The sequence below is a fragment of the Micropterus dolomieu genome, linkage group LG05 (assembly GCF_021292245.1).
Source record: "Micropterus dolomieu isolate WLL.071019.BEF.003 ecotype Adirondacks linkage group LG05, ASM2129224v1, whole genome shotgun sequence".
NCBI classification, from domain to species: Eukaryota; Metazoa; Chordata; class Actinopteri; order Centrarchiformes; family Centrarchidae; genus Micropterus; species Micropterus dolomieu.
In genome coordinates, this window is record NC_060154.1 from 8,946,114 (window position 1) to 8,964,062 (window position 17,949).

Sequence of the window (17,949 nt, forward strand, 5' to 3'; positions counted from 1 at the left end):
GTGTGTGTGTGTGTGTGTGTGAGTGTGTGTGAGAGAGAGAGAGAGAGAGAGTGTGAGTGAGTGAGTGAGGTTCTGTATGTGTGTACACTTAAGGCAGAATGAGAGAAAAGCAAGTTAAAAGCAGTTTCTTGGTGACCTACAGACAAAATGGGGTTGACGTATTTCCATTACGCTCAAGATAGACAAAACATATGGCCTTTACAGCTGTACGAGTGTACGAGTGTGTGTGTGTGTGTGTGTGTATCAGTGTGTGTGAAACATAGCCATCAAGAGAAGCCTGGATTTCTGTTTTGGTGCATAATGTCAGTGGATATGATATGTAAGAAGCTGATGTATATTTAAAAGCACTGATTCAGCAGAGGTTTTCCTGTGTTTGAATAGCTTCTCCAATTTCCTCTTTTACTTCAGGTTTGATACTAAATACCTCTGGTCCCACATACACTCCAGAGTGACAGGATATATTTTGATGCACATCTAGGGAGATTATTATTATGTGCTAATGGAGAGCAATAAAATATATATACTTTATTCTGGTTCCACCCTACCTGTTGTGATGCTGCTGTCTGTGTGTGTGTGTGTGTGTGTGTGTGTGTGTGTGTGTGTGTGTGTGTGTGTGTGTGTGTGTGTGTGTGTGTGTGTGTGTGTGTGTATCTAGATACAGCTGGAAGTAGGAAACACTAGTTAGGGGGCCTCATTTAAATTCCATGCCTCCCAACCAAGCAGAACAGAGGACCAGACTACAGATAAATGGCTCCACCAGGCTCAGTCTGGGATCACCATCACTACTTAGGATAGCTAGGTCCATATGACAGCACTTGCATTAAAATGAAGAAACTCTGATGTTTATGTTTTTAATTCTTGTGCCTCTAATGTTCACATCAGAGTCAAACATTCAAGTGGGTCTAAAGCATTTACTGTATAAAAGAGGTCTAAATCTGAAGGATCCTGTGCAAAGAGGTCTTTTCACTAATGTGAAGAAAAAATGTTCAGTCACTACACAGGCATTCATAACTGTTGCGTCAAAGCTGTAATATCTGTGTTGTTTACTGTGATTATGGGTATTTTGGTGCTGCTGACTGGACTTATTACATCATCATCACACCTATAATCATAATAGCAAAATCCGCCCTCTGTTATTGACTGTTATTGCTGCATTAAATATAATTTCAAGAGTACAGCAAGAAACATGTATTTCTTAAGAAGTTAGAAGTTACCCTTTAAATTGAGCAACAACAAGACAGCAATGGGTTGCTTCATTACTTTAAAGTAACTTCCCATCCCATCATTCTCTTAATCTAATGCTTGTTATCACATGTACATGTTGTGGTGGCTTGCTACAGTAATGGATAATAATCTAAACATCAGTCATATAACTACCTTTGCACAGATCTTATGCTTTACTTCTATGAAAACTGATATGCTCACTCACTAATGCCCCTCGTGCTGTAGTGACTAGCATGTTGTCAGTACATTCCCAGATGCTTTGACTTGAGTTAAACACGTTATCCAAAGTCAGGAATGCCACTTCTCTGCATTGTCAGTCAATCCACATGGCTAAGTTGTCCTGTTATTTCACCGCTGTATATGCCTGCATGTTGTCATGGCACTCTAACAAAGTTATGTCCCACAAAGATAACGGCATATCTGTCTGAGGACAATATTGCATTTTTAGATCCACAAGGAACATATGCAAAAAATGTTTGTAAAAGTAATGGGAAATCGTGCCAAACAGCGATTTCATAGTGAGTATGTCAAAACTAGATCTAAAAAAAGCTAACTATATCAGCATGCAATATCATAAAACCACATCTCAAAAACCTGAATAATCTTTAAAAACTTTAATCAAAAAAAGTTTTAAGTATGCACATTCAACAATTATGCAGAAAAGCAATTTTTTGACCAAATGTTTTTAGGATTTTTTACTAGCCACAGGTGGTCCAGCACAACATGCTTTAATAATAATGTAATGTCTAATATTAAGAATGGATATAAAGGAGTTTGACTTGTAATGTTGTACATTCATACACAACATAAAAGTTACTATGATCATGTTAAATTAGTTCATCCAGTCTGCAACACCACGTGCATACAGTAGCCGTTTATAGAACCTGTCCGGTTAGAGCACTGCAGAGGCCTATAAAATCACTGCAATAATCACAACCAGGATACAACAAGGAATGTATGCACATGTGTGTCTGGTGCATGTATTTACAGACCTAGTAAAATCTCTCAGGTGCAGTAACAGATCTTCTGTGTGTGGTGTTTGTGTGTATTTCAACCTACAAACTGAGGTGGGTTTTTCTTTTTTCAGAAGTTGAGAAATTTTGCCCCGGTATTCACGTCAAAGGGCTGCTTTTGGGTTAATACTCAGTTTTATGGTTAAAGATTAGTTAGCTCAACATTTTGCTAAATTCTTTTCTTGCCAAGAATATAATCAGAAGATCTCTTTCTTGGCCTAAAGTCTTGTTGACACTGTGAGGTTGCCAGGAAACCAGGGGAAACACCAAAAAGTCACTGCTTTTGGCCAAGAAATAGTCCCTATATTCCCCTGGAAAGTTTTGGTAAAGATTTAGAAATTACATATAACATGTTAATTACTAAGCTTTAGAGCTTTATCCGTTGCGCCATCACCATGGATGTAGCTTTATATTCATAATACAGACATGAGAGTGGTATCAGTTTTCTCATCTAACTCTGAGCACAAAAGCATATTTCCCACAATGTTAATCTGTTCCTTTAATGTTACAATTTGGTTTACAGGTAGGGTAAGCAGGTTGTGGGTCCTCAGAGGTATAGAAGTATAAATATGTGATTATGTAAGTGTGTACGCCATTTAGACAATATCCACATTACCACATTACAATCTAGATATGAATGTAATATTATGCATATCATATAGTCAATGATTTGCAAAAATGTAAAGAGTAACATTGGCATTTTTGACAACTAAATTACTGAGGCAACTCCAGGTAAAATAACTGTTTTTGTCAAGAGAGTCTGGTGGCTTTGAACAGAGCAATATAGCGGCTGTTTCTGGTTAAACAAAAAGGATTTTACTCTTTACAAGAGGTCTATCTCTGTATGGACCCTTTCTATAATGTTGTCAGACACTTATAATAACAATCTGAGCCTGTCAGTGGCAAAAACAACTTTAGTGGATGTGTTCTGACAGTGCGCAATTGCCCGCAGGGATTGTGTTAGTTAGTCAAGTTACCCTTTAACAGAAACAGAAATACTGAAAGTGGGATTATAATACATATTTTGAAACTACATTCACTAAAGAAAATACTTGTTGAATCCCTCTCTAAAATGACCCATCATTTCATACTGAGGGTAGCATTTGGATGATTGTGTGAGTTCAAATGGAGTTAATAACTTTATTAATTACATTTATAAAAATGTTTCCTTACCCCCTGAGTCACTCTGCTGTTGCTCTCCTTTTTGCCCTGTTCTGGTGTGCGTGAGAGTGTAGGACGTGTGTGCATGTTATTGTGCACTGTACGTGTGTGTGCATGCAGCGTGTGTGTGTGTTTGTGCACTGTGTGTGTATGCCGAGACATCCAGGTGACTCTGTAGTTGTGGACTGGCAGGTCTCCCTCTCTGGGGGGGTCCCAGCTTAATAAGACTGCCACTGTGACCCCACTTCCCCTTGACCTAAGCAGAGAAAGCAACAAATTACAACATGGATGTAAACACATTTATGGTAATAAAGTAGAAAGAAATATACTTCCTTAAGTCAACTTTAGAAGTAAATGTTGAACAAGTTGCACTGAGTGACAAATAAATGCAGCACTTGTTTGTCAACTGCTTTTAATGTTGGGTTTTCATTTACAGCTTCAGATATTTTATCATCAGGTTGAACAGAAGCTAAAATTGAATTTCTCACCTCTGCTATTAAATTTTTTATTGGAATATTGGTGCTGATTCAAGACATAATCTGAATTTATATGATTTTGTTTAGCATTACAACACACAAATTGAAAAGATGCTGCAATATATTATTGAACAAGGATGAATTCTAATTTGCATTAAACAGGCATTGACTATCCACTTGACAACATGGGCAGCTTGCAGTCCTAAAAGGATGCATAAAATTAACTCGCCAAGGAAAATAGCAAAGGAATTGATCTATTTATTCAGCTTTCATCTATTGAGATACCTTTCTGTGAACTGGGTCCCTGGTTGTGAATCAGTCCAGTATAGTGTCTGGTTGCTCACTCTGACATTTATTGGAGGTTCTGGAGGTGAGGGGTCTGCAGAGAGAGATGGTCAGAGAAAAATGCTGTCAAGAGAGTATTGGCAGAAATTATCTTCAAAATAAAAAAGGTATTAGGAACGTTTTCCGCCCTGAGCAGTGCCTGCATGTCGTCTTCTCTGACAACCACCACCAAAAGACAGGACAGCTTGGATGTAACAGAGAGGCATAACCCAAGACAATAAAGTCAGGGAAAAAAACAGCCTCTTGTTAAGCTTCTTGCTGTGAGCGTAATAATTGAAGGTAAGTTTTTCATTAACTCAGAGCTTCTTTCATGGGTATTTTGGCAGGTGGACAGTCAGAAGACATTGGAGTCAATAAATCAAATGAATCTGTAAAAAGGAGAGGACAGCAAACAGATCTGTTGTTGTTATATTGCCCCAGTGGTAAGGAAGCATTAAAACTACATGAAAATTTATTTATGGGGCTAAGATCCTGATTCCCACAAAGCAGAAGCCATTCCCCAGCTTGACTGAATTGTCCAATAGCTTGATGTTTAATGTGCTGCAGCGGAACAAAATAAAAAAAGCCCTTTCGGAAAAGGCTAATTTCTGCTTGGTCTGCATCTACAAGTCTACAAAGCCAATTAGATTTACAGCATCAAAGGTGAGCGATACTGGAGGAGCTACCACAGCAAGGCAAGGCCAGTTTATTTGTATAGCACATTTCAACAGCAAGGTAATTCAAAGTGCTTTACATAAAACATAAAAGCAACAGAGAAATATAAAAAAGTTTAAAAGCAACATAGGGAAATTGAAAAAAATACACATTAAAACAGGGTAAAACAGGACAGTAAAAGTTACAGTACAGTGTACAATCAGGGTTAAAAGAGTTAAATGGAAAATAAAAACAGGCTGAGGGGTCGAGCAAATAATTGAGTTACAATTATTTTGAAAAGAGAATCGGACACACAGCACAGACTAAAGGCGACCACCAGTAGTCACTGTTTGTCCTCAAGATTAAATCCTGAGGTCGCTGCACTTTCAACACTGGCTCTGTATCTTATTAGAACCTCAAACCCCACTCCTGCATTTGATTAAAACTACAAAATGTATCTGATTAGAAATACATCCCCCCATGGCAGGACTCCCACGGGCCCCAGGCTGTGCTTGGCTGACACAGATGCAGAGATAAAAGTTAGGGCAGCATATTAGGGCTGCAAGACCTGGCCAGTTTGTATGCATTTTCTTTGCAATAAGCATGGTGTCTCTCAGTGCCAGCAGTAATTGTCAGATCAGAACCAAAACAAATGTTCTTCTCTGATGTCTTTTTCATTATGTGTGCTCAATCCATTGTTTCATGAGATGAAGACATCAAGATGAGTTTTCTGGTCCAGACATTCCCTCATAATTACAGCTGGCAAGTCCTGTGCAACCCTAATATCTGAATAAACAGGAAAAGGAATTTTTCACATTCAAATTCTCTCTCTGGTTAGCATCAGGTCACAGGCGGAGGAACTTCAACCATCCTGACATCTGCCAGCTTCCTGATTTGTGACCCCTGACCTCTAGTCCCTGACTAATCACACCAATGAACTGGAAACACAAGACACTGATCAGCTGGTATTTATAATTTGTGTGTGTCTTTAAACTTTAACCCTGGTCCTCAAACTGAATAGACATATGAAAGGTTTAACATGCGCGCGCGTACACACACACACACACACACACACCCCATGTCTTAAAGGACTAATTCAGCATTTTGGGATATGTGCTTACCTGCTTTCTTGTAGAAAGATGAAAAGGTCAATACCACTCTCATTCATGTCTGTTGTGTATTAGGCTACAGCCAGCAACCGGTTAGCTTAGCTTATAATAAAATAAATTGATGTGTTTTTGGACCCTGCCTGTTTTTGGATTTTGCCTTTTCCCTGTTGGATTTGTTTGCCTGATTTGGAGTGCTTTCAGTGGTTTTGATCTGTGCCTGCCTGATCATCCCATAAACCTAATGTATTTTGACTTTGTTATTAAATGTTTGATCTGCACCTGCTCGTTCTCCGATGTCTGCATTTGGGTCCTACACTGCTAGCACATTTGTGATACTGGTAGAGCACATGTAATACTGTAAATTCCTCTAAAAGGCTCATTTCCCATCTTTTAATTGTCCAATAAAAGTCTAATTCTTTCATGGTTGTTTCAAAGATGTTGTGGTTTGTACAGTGTCACTAGGTTGAAATTGATTTCCGTTATCTTATGTTGTGGTTTGCTAAACATGTATAAAAAAACATGCAATGCTTACCAAAGCACTTGTTTTATGTGTAGCCCAAAGAAGCAGAATTCCGACTATTTCTTTAATACCTTGATGGGCCACCAGTAGCTGCCAAATAAATTTTAGTACACAATGGCACAGGTTCTATATTCTCTAAACACGATCGAAAATGCTATCTCAGACAACTCTTCATAATCTTTCATAAGTGCTCAACTGATAAAGAACCTTTTTCCAAAGCTTGGTCCAACCTGAAGTCATTATTCACATACAAACATGCTCTAGCCAATCCTGGCAGGGAATTCATATCGCTAGCCAATCCTGGCACAACACCAATATGACCTACGTCTGCTAAGCATTAGAGCAAGGACCTCCTACAGTTTGTGTGTGTGTGACTGTCTTACTCTCACTTGCACCCTGTCTCACTGATCACCAGGGATTTCACTCTGGCACTAAACCAACTGAATTAGTATGTGTACAGTATGTGAATGTGTGCACGTACAGTTGTGTGTATTTTCTGTTTCCTGTCTGTGTTTTATGGACTGCCTGATATTTTTTCTGCTGTATGTACCTTATCCATCAACTCTGAGTGAAAGAGAGAGAAAGAACAGGGAAGGACAGGAAAGGAAATATTCCTGTGTTGCTGACTTTCCCTTAGAGAGGTGAAATATCTCATAAAATTACACTAATGGAACTGTGTTTTGCTCAGTTTCTCATGACAGAATATCAAAATTCACAGATATGTAACGGAAACATGCAGGAGGAATCATTGACCTCTGTAGGACACTCATAACAACAAGAAAATGAGAGCACGTGTTTGTATTACCTTTACTGGAGATGTAGTGTTTGCTGGGTGTGGTGAAGCCTCTGCTGCCGTGGCTGTTGATGGCTGCTACTCTGAACTGATACCAGCGCTGAGGTCTCAAATCTGACAAAACCACATCTTCAGAAAGGGTCTAAAAATACAAACACATCACATATTACAATGACTAGGTGCACGACAGAAAAATACTTTCTGTGCAAGATTTTGAGCATTTATAGTCTCATTACTTACCTTCATCTAACAGATAAAATTAAATTTGGTTCATAACAGAATAGAACACCCCTTGCTTGTCTCCAGGGGTTTAACTTCTCACCTTACCACAGCGATGTACAGGTGTACTCCAGGACACAACACTAACAACGCTGTTGGGTGTGGTTACAGGTGTAACAACGTACACTTCTGACAACACCCTACCATACCCATCAGTGATGCTGGTGTGGACAGGCTCGAAACTTTCAACCAGATAGGGCAAAACAAACTGATACTTTACTATATAACTTACAAAGGTGAATATATAATATCTTGGAGGATAAGAAACAGAAAATATCAATCCTAAGGTGATAAAAACCTAGCTTTTGACCCTGCTGATGAGGTTAGCGACATATCTAACATACATGAGAGTGTTATCAATCTTCTTGTCTAATTCTCTGCAAGACAGCAAATACACATATTTCCCAAAATGTCAAACTATTCATTATTCCAATTCCTACATGTTTTAATACTGAAATCAGTTATTATGACTGTCTGTATTGTAAATAGAAACAGCCCACTTTAGGCACAAATATTCATATCTCACAAATCCAAATTATTTCAAAAACATGACAGAAATCCATGTGTACTTTTAGATATACGTTTCACAAGTTAATGAATTAGAAAGTCACATAAACAGTTTGTTTGGAATTCTATCTGACAATAGTGAAATCAAATGATTTGCCAAAATGTTAAAATTGCTAAAGATTCACATGTTTTGTCTCCCTGAAAGTGCAAATGTAATCACTGCTTAAAATCTACTCATCCACAATCACACACACACAGTCACACACACACACACACACACACACAGACTAACAGACACGAGCTGCCATCTATTTAAGTCTATAATGAGCGTTCAGTCATTCAGATTCAGCCGGTGGAACCACTGTGGCTGCCTGTGGTTCCTTTTTAAGCTCTGCTTATTTACCTAACCTCACACAGGCACACACACGGACGTGCAGTGCGCGCACACACACACACACACACACACACACGCAGACACACAGAAATAAGGTTTACCCTGGCAGAATGAGAGACTGACTGGGGTGGAGAGGTTTAGACAGCAAGGCAGCAGACGAATGAGGTGGAAACTAGTCTAACATCCATCTCCATAGCTGAGAAGTTTCATCATTCGAAGCAAATTGAGAGTTATGAGGTAAAGATATGTTACAAACGTTGTGGTGTTGTTCCACAGTTAAAGGCACAGGAAATTTTTATAGTTTCAAAAACTCAAAGTTGCTAGTTAGACAGAATCCACTATGTGCCATGTTGCTACATGCTTTTTTGTAGCTATCCACTTCAATACATCAACATCCACACAACTAATATCCCCCAGTAATGTAGAGAGAGTGACATTAACAGGATGATACAATATCACTATAAATATGATAAGAAAAAAACACCAATACATTACTACATCAATTACATCATTGTACACCTCACATCAATGAGTAGTTCCTTTCCAATTCTTTTATGATTTTAATATCTCACACGTTCTACTCTTCAAATAAAGACCCTGGTGAAAGATGGTGAGGCTGCCGACAATTGTAGTTACCATGGCAACAGTAGTCCATGGAGAGGCATGATCTTCACTGGGATGAATCCCAACGTTCCAGCGGGACTGTAGCATGTAAACAATCGGCTCCACGCTGACATTGAACTTTGACACCCACACCATCTTCACATGACCTTCTGAATCCTCCACGAAGCTCATCTCTCTGCGAGGCTTCAGAGGAACACCTGGAGGGACACAAGAGAAAGAACAGATTTGTTTAGATTATTTAGAAAGGCAAAACAGAAAAGTGATGATAAGCAAATTATTTAAATAACACAAAGAATACTAACTGAATCTGAGATCGAATCTAAGTATAAAAGGGTATTTTTGTGATTATGGGACATATAAATAAAAATGACATCACTTGAATATCAAGATAGTGACATGAGGAACAGGTGCTACAGATGTCATCAAGCATTAGAGCTAAGAGGATGTCTCAAACATTTCATATCTGATTATTATTGAACATACGATATATAGTTAGTGCTTTAATTAATACCCATTTATAAATAAGAATTAGGATGATCTCATTGATCAGGTAGTAATTGTTATTGACATTCACTAAAATGACTTGATCAGTGGTTTAAAGGTTGCAGATCAGAAAAAAACCCACATAACTGGTACACCAAAAGTGTCAGCAATAATAAGCAAAATATATAATCACTCAAACAATATTTCATTAGAAATATATAATTACTCAAACAAAATTAATTATTAATTTTTTAATTATAATTACTCAAAAATCTAAAACTTTCTCTATGTAAGGCCTATTTCTCTCAAATATTGTTCACAAATCTGACAAAATCTGTTAGTGAACACTTCTCCTTTGCCAAGATAATCCATCCAACTCACAGGTGTGGCATCTCAAGAAGCTGATCAGACAGCATAGGTATTGCACAGGTGTGCCTTAGGCTGGCCACAATAAAAGGTCACTCGAAAATGTGCAGTTTCACTGTATTGGAGGCGTCCGGGGGTGTCCGGTGTCATTATCTGGTGTGAACACCATATGCCTCATGCAATACAACACATCTTCTTCGCATAGAGTTGATCAGGTTGTTGATCATGGCCTGTGGAGTGCTGGTCCACTCCTCTTCAGTGGCTGTGCGAAGTTGCAGTAAGGTCGAAACCCAGATGAGGACGACGAGCATGCAGATGAGCTTCCCTGAGACAGTTCCTGACAGTTTGTGCACGAATTCTTTGGTTATGCAAATTGATTGTTGCAGCAGTTGTCTGGGTGGCTAGTCTCAGGCAATCTTGGTGTAGATGCTGGATGTGGAGGTCCTGGGCTGGTGTGGTTACATGTGGTCTGTGGTTGTGAGGCCGGTTGGATGTACTGCCAATTTCTCTGAAACACCTTTGGAGACGGCTTATGGTAGAGAAATGAACATTCAGTTCATAGGCAACAGCTCTGGTGGACATTTCTGCAGTCAGCATGCCAATTGCACACTACCTTAAAAACTTGCGACATCTGTGGCATTGTGCTGTGTGATGGAACTGCACATTTTCGAGTGGCCTTTTATTGTGGAAAGCCTAAGGCACACCTGTGCAATACCCATGCTGTCTGATCAGCATCTTGATATGCCACACCTGTGAGGTGGATGGATTATCTTGGCAAATGAGAAGCGCTCACTACCACAGATTTTGACAGGAATGGGGGCACAAATAAAAGTGTTGCGTTTATAATTTTGTTCAGTGTAGATCCTTTTTAGCACAATGTTATGTTTACTGAAACAATCAAAAACAATTAATTTTTTTTAAATGTTCTACATTTTTCCATCAGTGCAACAGCCTTTCATCATAAAGCCCACAAGATGTTATGAGCAAGACCCAGCTAGCTGCCAGAGACTTGCCTTTACCTTTATATAGATTGGCTGGGGCCTGGCAAGTGTGTCCACAGCCATTTGAGCAGCATTTCCTAGGGGAGGGACAATGCTGGTCTGACGAGCAGCTCTCCACGCAGGCTGCTGCGAATCCGGTGGCTCGCTGAGGCTGAGGGCAGTCACCCTGACGAGACAACCTCAGAGAGGTCAGAAACTCCCTGCTCGTCACACACTCTGTCTGCTGCTTCTGAGAGACACACAACGGATATAATATGTATTATATAAACGTACATATGATGGCAGAAAATCATACAGCAAAGGTGAAAGTGATTCCTTTGGTAAACTCCTACTCACTCTTTGAAGGCAGCCCTTTAGAGCTGGTCTAAATGGTGTGTGTGTGTGTGTGTGTGTGTGTGTGTGTGTATCTCTGTGTCTGTGCACATGGCTGCAGATCAGCAAAATGTAAACCCAAGCTTTAGCTAATAGCTCTGAATTACCCTGTGTTCCTAACCAGCCAGCCAGTCAGCCATCCAGTCAGTAACATGCTTCAGCTATTGTGATAAAAAAAAAAAAACGAATCTATCCTAAAACCACAGTGACTGGCTTTACAAACAATCATTTAGGGCCACACACACACACAAAAGACACACTTTCACATTTATACAATCAAAAGCTCACAAACATGTTATTCATAACACATATAAGCTTGCATAAACACACACAGGAATGCTCATTCATGGTGTGCGCAGTCAAACCGCTTCATGGTGCCAACAAAAGCAAGTTTCTGGTGTAGGAGTGACACTGCCACCAAGGGTGTTTTGACACACACACACACACACACACACACACACACACACACTATGCACTGTCTTTCTGTCTTACCTCACAGGACTTTGGAGAAAGCACCTTTCTGGTTTCCCACAGTTCTTTGCATGGTTGAAGACACTACACGTGAATAAACAAAAAGAAATAAACAACATATGAGGGTTTATGCACAATAAAAGTAAGGCTTTCACAATTTACACTCCTTTCATCACACATGATAAAATGAGTAAACTACAATTACTGAGCCATGGTTGTATGCCTCTGCAGACCAATCAAGTTTCAGTTCACATCTGTCCAGACTTACTGTATATATGTAGTGAATGCTTGGAAGGAATTAAAGTGTATTTTTTTGGCCAAATGGAAGTTATCACTATATTGATGTTGTGTATGATTCCAGCAAATACACATAGATCAACACATTCTAAAACATTAGTTCACCATTTGAACAAAAAACAAATTTACCTATATTAGCTGTGAGACTTCCTAGAGTGTTGTTTTCACTCTATTGAATGGCAACTTTCAACACCTTTTGTTGAATTGTCTTTTTACACATCAATTTTTTGTGCAGATTTAACAAACAAGATATAAAATAGATAAATGACAATGTCGGAGGGTTTTAGCATTTGCAGAGACAGAGCTGTCTGTGTTAAAGCAGGTAGGGAACACAAAAGAAACACACACTCCTAAAGCACACATGCACACACTCATCTGGTTTGCCACCTCAGTGAACTGGTGAATGATGCCTCTTACCAAATTAAAACCAGACAACATATAAAAACTGCGGTTTCACCCCCAACCTCCTCCCCCCTCCTTTAGCACTCCCTCTGTCTGTCTCTCTCAGCTCCCCAGTGTGTCTGGCTTCAATCATTTCTCCAATTTATTCCATCTCACTGATTTCAGGGGAACAAACAGAATCAACAAAAAGCCATAAAATCCTTAAACTTAGACGTAAATGGCTACTGTTGGAAGATACATCTTCTCCAAAAGCTGTTTTAAATAGGTTTGTTTGCAGACTGACTATTAATTTGACTATTATTTCAAATGTCAACCGTGTGGGCTTTTAGAACTTTCATTTCATGCATACTACTACTTACTAACATGTCATTGGGATTCATACAGCACCAACAAACCAAAGCCAGTGAAGCCACATGTGCTGGTTTCTAAACCTCTGAAACATAAAATGGAGTCTCAGCATGATAGCCATTTAATGTTGTACAGTCGGGTCATTTCATTTAAGTCATGGAAGAAAAAGTTTGGGTAAACTTAAAGTGATACGCCATCACAAAATCTCTATTTTGAGTATGAAACACTCTTGCTCTGTATGCTTGAAATGTGGCTGTTAAAAGGTTGTAGTTTGCTTCTCCACAGAGAACAATGGCTGTGGTCAGCTCAGACACATGGATTCCAATAGGGAGAATATAAAAATCAAAATATCAAACTCCTTCTCCAGTGTGTTCCAAAGACGGAAATCAGTGAAACAGCTTTTTCTTGATTTTATAACTTTTTGGGTCCTTCACTTATTTAACTTCTTTTATATAGTCTAATAAATAGGTAAACAAAACTTTAGGAATCCCGCGACCCTCTACGCAGGATAAGCGGTTGACGATGGATGGATGGAACTTTATGAATAGTTATTTTGCTATTAGCTTACATCTTACTGCCTCCATCCTCAGGCACGTCTAACTTGAGTTCAGACCATGCAGGGTGGTGATGGGGTAGTGGATAATACACATGCCTTTGGTGTGAGCAACCCGGGTTTGATCCCCCATTCTGACCCATCCACCAATGTGTCCCTGAGCAAGACACTTATCCCCTAGTTGCTGACATATATAGCAATCGTAAGCCGCTTTGGATAAAAGTGTCTGCTAAATGTAAAATGCATTAATCTGTAGACTGTAAGAGTCACCATAGCACATCATTTGTTTTTTTGTAACATGTGCATGTTGATTTCATAAGTTAAGTGTTCTGGTAACATTACAGAAGTTCATACAACACTTTCATGTACAATATATTTTGATTAGGGGATCATTAGCAGGCTATGCTAAAATTAGTATATAGTATATTTAGGTGTCAAAACTATACATCTAGAGCTTCAACAATTAGCAATTGATTAATTGAAAGAAAATTTACAATATGTTGATAATATGTAATTACTTTTACTCATTTAGCTGACTCTTTTATCCGAAGCGACTTACAGTTGATATGTCAGAGGTTGCACACCTCTGGAGCAACTAGGGGTTTAGTGTCTTGCTCAGGGACACATTGGCGTATGTGTTGCAGTGGAAATTGAACCCAGATCTCCCACATCAAAGGTAGGTGTCTTACCCACTGATCCATCACCATAGTAATAATTGTTTTTAGTTTTTTTTTTTTTTTAAGGAAAAACTGATAGTAAACTGAATATATCTGGGTGGGGTTTACAGCTGGTCGGACAAAACAAAACATTTTAAGATGTCATCTTAGGCTTTGGGAAATGTGATGAGCATTTATCACCATTTTCTGACATTTTTTGATTAAACAATAATGAAAATAGTGGTCAGTTGCAACCTCCAGTAGTATCATTACACATGCGTTACATACCGGAAATTTACAGACGGAAGAAGTTGTCAGGGTACTGTACAGATGTCGGGATGTGCTAATGCTAGTGCTAAGGTGGGAACTGTTAATATTTCATATTAAATATTATTACAAAGAGAATGGTCTAGACCTACATATAGCATGTGCAATGAAATACCTTTGGTTATGAATTGGCACTATATAAATAAAACTGAATTGAATAATCTGGGGAGTGAAAGTCATAAAATTGCTGCTTTTCAGGAGAGTTGATGCACGTCACTGTGTCAAGTTTCCCATTGTGTGGTATTTCATCAGAAACAATCATTGTGGGTGTTTTGACAGGTACCCCGTTAGGCATCACAACCAGTCTAGATGGCCTTGGTGGAATATGGTGAAACACCCACTCCAATCATGTTAGACTGCCTAGGTCCTGTTCAACATCAATAAACATCAATTTTTTGGCACAAAATATGACTGTTAGGAACACCCTTACCATACGAATTGACAGCAATGATGCGATGTGTGCAAGTTTCTATGGACTGAAACTGCCATATAAATTACATTAAAGCCACATTTTTGTATCACTTTAAGTTATTTTCCCCTTCTCTTCTCTGTAAGGTAATTATGCATTCCACAAGGAGTCTAAGTATGAGGAGACAGGGAGATAAGAGAAGACACACAAACAAACAAACACACACTCACACAGTATCCAGATCCTAAAGTGTGATGTGCTTCTTTATGGTGCTCTCGTGGGTCTTTTCACTGACCACATGCTGCTCATGTTGTCAAAATTTTCCCAAAACACCTCCTACACACACACACACACACACACACACACACACACACACACCAACCAACCAATAAGTCACCTTTTTCCACGTGTACCACTTCATCTTACATTCAAACCCAGCCCACCCTGTACTCCACCTCCTCCTTTGCTGCCACTTTGATCAGTTACAGACATGTTTAATTTTTCATTCCTCTCCTCTCGTCCTTTACCTCCCCTATTCCTCTCTGCCCCTCCCATGCCTTTCCATAATCGTCTGTTCTTTTGTCTCCTTTCTTCTCATTATTACTCCTCCTGTTCTCCTCCTTGACCTCTCATCTATGTGCTGCCTTTCTCAGCCTTCTTCCTTGCCTCAACTCAATACCCTTATAATCCTTCTTCTTCTGCTCTCCCTGACATATCCTCCTCTCCTCTAACGCTAAAACTTCAACACCCACTTTAGTTCATTGTTGGATGTTGTCGCCAAGTCCACAGGCGTTTTAAGGCTTTTAAAACAATTAAAACTGTACGAGCATGTAAATGTAATCCTGGTATGTACATCTTATTTTTAAACATAAGCGCAGCGTATTTTGAGTGGTCAACACAGCCAGTTAAATTATCATAAGCAGGTGTGGGAGTTGTACTCCATCAGAACTGAGATGTTTTTAATAGAGGACACGTGGGGTTTTAGGAAGTCCTTTTTCCTGTCATTGTCTCTACTGGATAGTATCTAACAAAAGCAAAAATGCCCCCAAAACTAGCTAACTTAACACACTCTTACATCATATTTTAGATAACAATGAATTCTAACTCTTGAAATAAACATCATTAATAAGTATTGCTCTGTTGGTGTTGTTTAAAAAAGATATTCCCCCACTGAAACTGGAATACTTACCTGAAACTGTACTTTTTTACGCACTGCATGCAGTTTACCCCATAGGCTACAGTGTACACGGACATTATGTATGTTTTATTGAAGTTAATGTTTTACATTTTACTTGCTGTCTTAAATCTCTCCCTGTTTTTACAGTTTAATATTGACTACATAGACTACTTGTGGTTGAAATCAAAGACAAATTTTGACCACAGTGGACATTAAAGTTGTATTTTATTGTATTGTACATCGACTGTGGACTGTACTGTACAGAAATACATTCCATTTTATGCTACCTAATACTTTATCTTCACCACATTTCAGAGGAAAATGCTGTACTTTCCACTCCATATTTATTTGATATTTATAGTTTTGCATAATTTTATATACAAAACATAAAACAACTTTATAAGGTATGATGCATTATTATTGGATTAACAATACATAAAGTTGTTAAAGTTAGCACCACCTTGAACAGCTAAAACATTTAAATATTGCTCAAATGTTAATGTATAAGTAAAAATAATACAATAATATATTAATATAATACTAACAGTGTCCATTCTGCAAAAGGAGTACTTTGACATTTGATACTTTACACATACCTTACTAGTAATAATCAAATACTCTTACAACCTATACTTTTAGTTATTAAATATTTAATGCAATACTACATGTAACATAAAATGTTTTTTATATAGTCAATAGCACAATAGGGAGAGAAAGAGGAAAAAGGGGGAATAGAAGGTAATGGATTTAAGCTGACACTTGTGGTGTACATGGTTACACACCTTACACTCTCAAATATCACGTGGATGTTATAAATCAATGAAAAGTACTGTATTTCTGTAAGAGGAGCTGAGAGACGAACAGATACTTTTGGCCTTGAAGGCGACATGATGAGTTATGTGTGTGAGAGAGAGCACAGCAGACACAGCAGAGGTTAAAGGTCAGAGATGTTACTGTTTAACACACCAACACACTGTTACGACAGCACCTAGATTAATGACCATGTATGTGTCTGTATGTGTGCGCAGTTTGCATAGGAGCTCCTCAGATATCTGTATAATAATTAATCACACACACATAAACACACACACCTTGTCTCTAGGCCCTCCGCTGGCCTCTCCTGCTGTTTTATGGCCTCACCTGCCACGATAGAGGGATGACAGCCACACTCAACAAGAAGGAGGAGAGGAAATGGGGGAGGGAGGGGAGGAGAGATGTGGTTTCATACTGAATGGGGGGGAGAAGTGAGTGTCAGTTGAAAAGGAGAGAAGAGATGAAAGACAAATAGTGAACCAGGTCCAGAGAGAGAGAGAGAGAGAGACAAAGAAAGACCAGATGTGCTCAATCTCCATACGCTGTGCAATATAAAAGACTATTTATGTTAATTTATGTGTTCAGCTTGTCATCAGAGTTTATTTTGTACTTTCTACCCTACAGTACATATGTGCAACATTTAGAATTGGGTATTGTTTGTACTATACCTATAGTGTCGGTGCAAAAACTGTCTCTAGTACCAAGTGCCAATATTATAACCATACTTTTTTATACTAGCAATACTGTTTTCTGTATCTTAATTTGACAAATATGTTTTCTACAAAACTAATTTCTATAAGTATTTCTTCTATTTAAAAAAAGAAGCCAAATTATCTCTAAAGTTAAATGTTGGCTACACACAAGCTGCCACAATAAGAATTGTGTACCACTGGCAATATTAAATAATAAAATATCAATCCATCCATCGTCAACCACTTATCCTGCTCATGGGGTCGCGGGGGGCTGGAGCCAATCCCAGTTTACATCGGGCGAAAGGTGAGGTACACCCTGGACAGTTCGCCAACCCATCGCAGGGCCACACAAACAACCAGTCACACCTAAGGGCAATTTAGGATCACCAATCAACCTAGTTCGCATCTCTTCGCATCTTATATATATATATATATATATATATATATATATATACACACACAAATATATACACATATATACATACATATATATATCAGTCTCAG

The 17,949-nt window shown here is 38.7% G+C and overlaps 1 protein-coding gene across 4 annotated transcripts in view; it reads right to left on the reverse strand.

Moving 5' to 3' along the window:
- The window catches only part of anos1b (anosmin 1b), a 56,392-nt gene that overhangs the window by 6,729 nt on the left and 31,714 nt on the right, over window positions 1-17,949 (reverse strand). For all 4 annotated transcript variants that reach the window (XM_046049155.1, XM_046049157.1, XM_046049158.1 and 1 more), the window contains 6 exons: window positions 11,793-11,855; window positions 10,947-11,157; window positions 9,091-9,275; window positions 7,287-7,416; window positions 4,160-4,253; window positions 3,411-3,654 (listed from right to left, as the gene is read on the reverse strand). In XM_046049155.1, coding sequence (XP_045905111.1) covers window positions 3,411-3,654; window positions 4,160-4,253; window positions 7,287-7,416; window positions 9,091-9,275; window positions 10,947-11,157; window positions 11,793-11,855 — 927 coding nt within the window. The remainder of the gene's footprint in view (window positions 1-3,410; window positions 3,655-4,159; window positions 4,254-7,286; window positions 7,417-9,090; window positions 9,276-10,946; window positions 11,158-11,792; window positions 11,856-17,949) is intronic.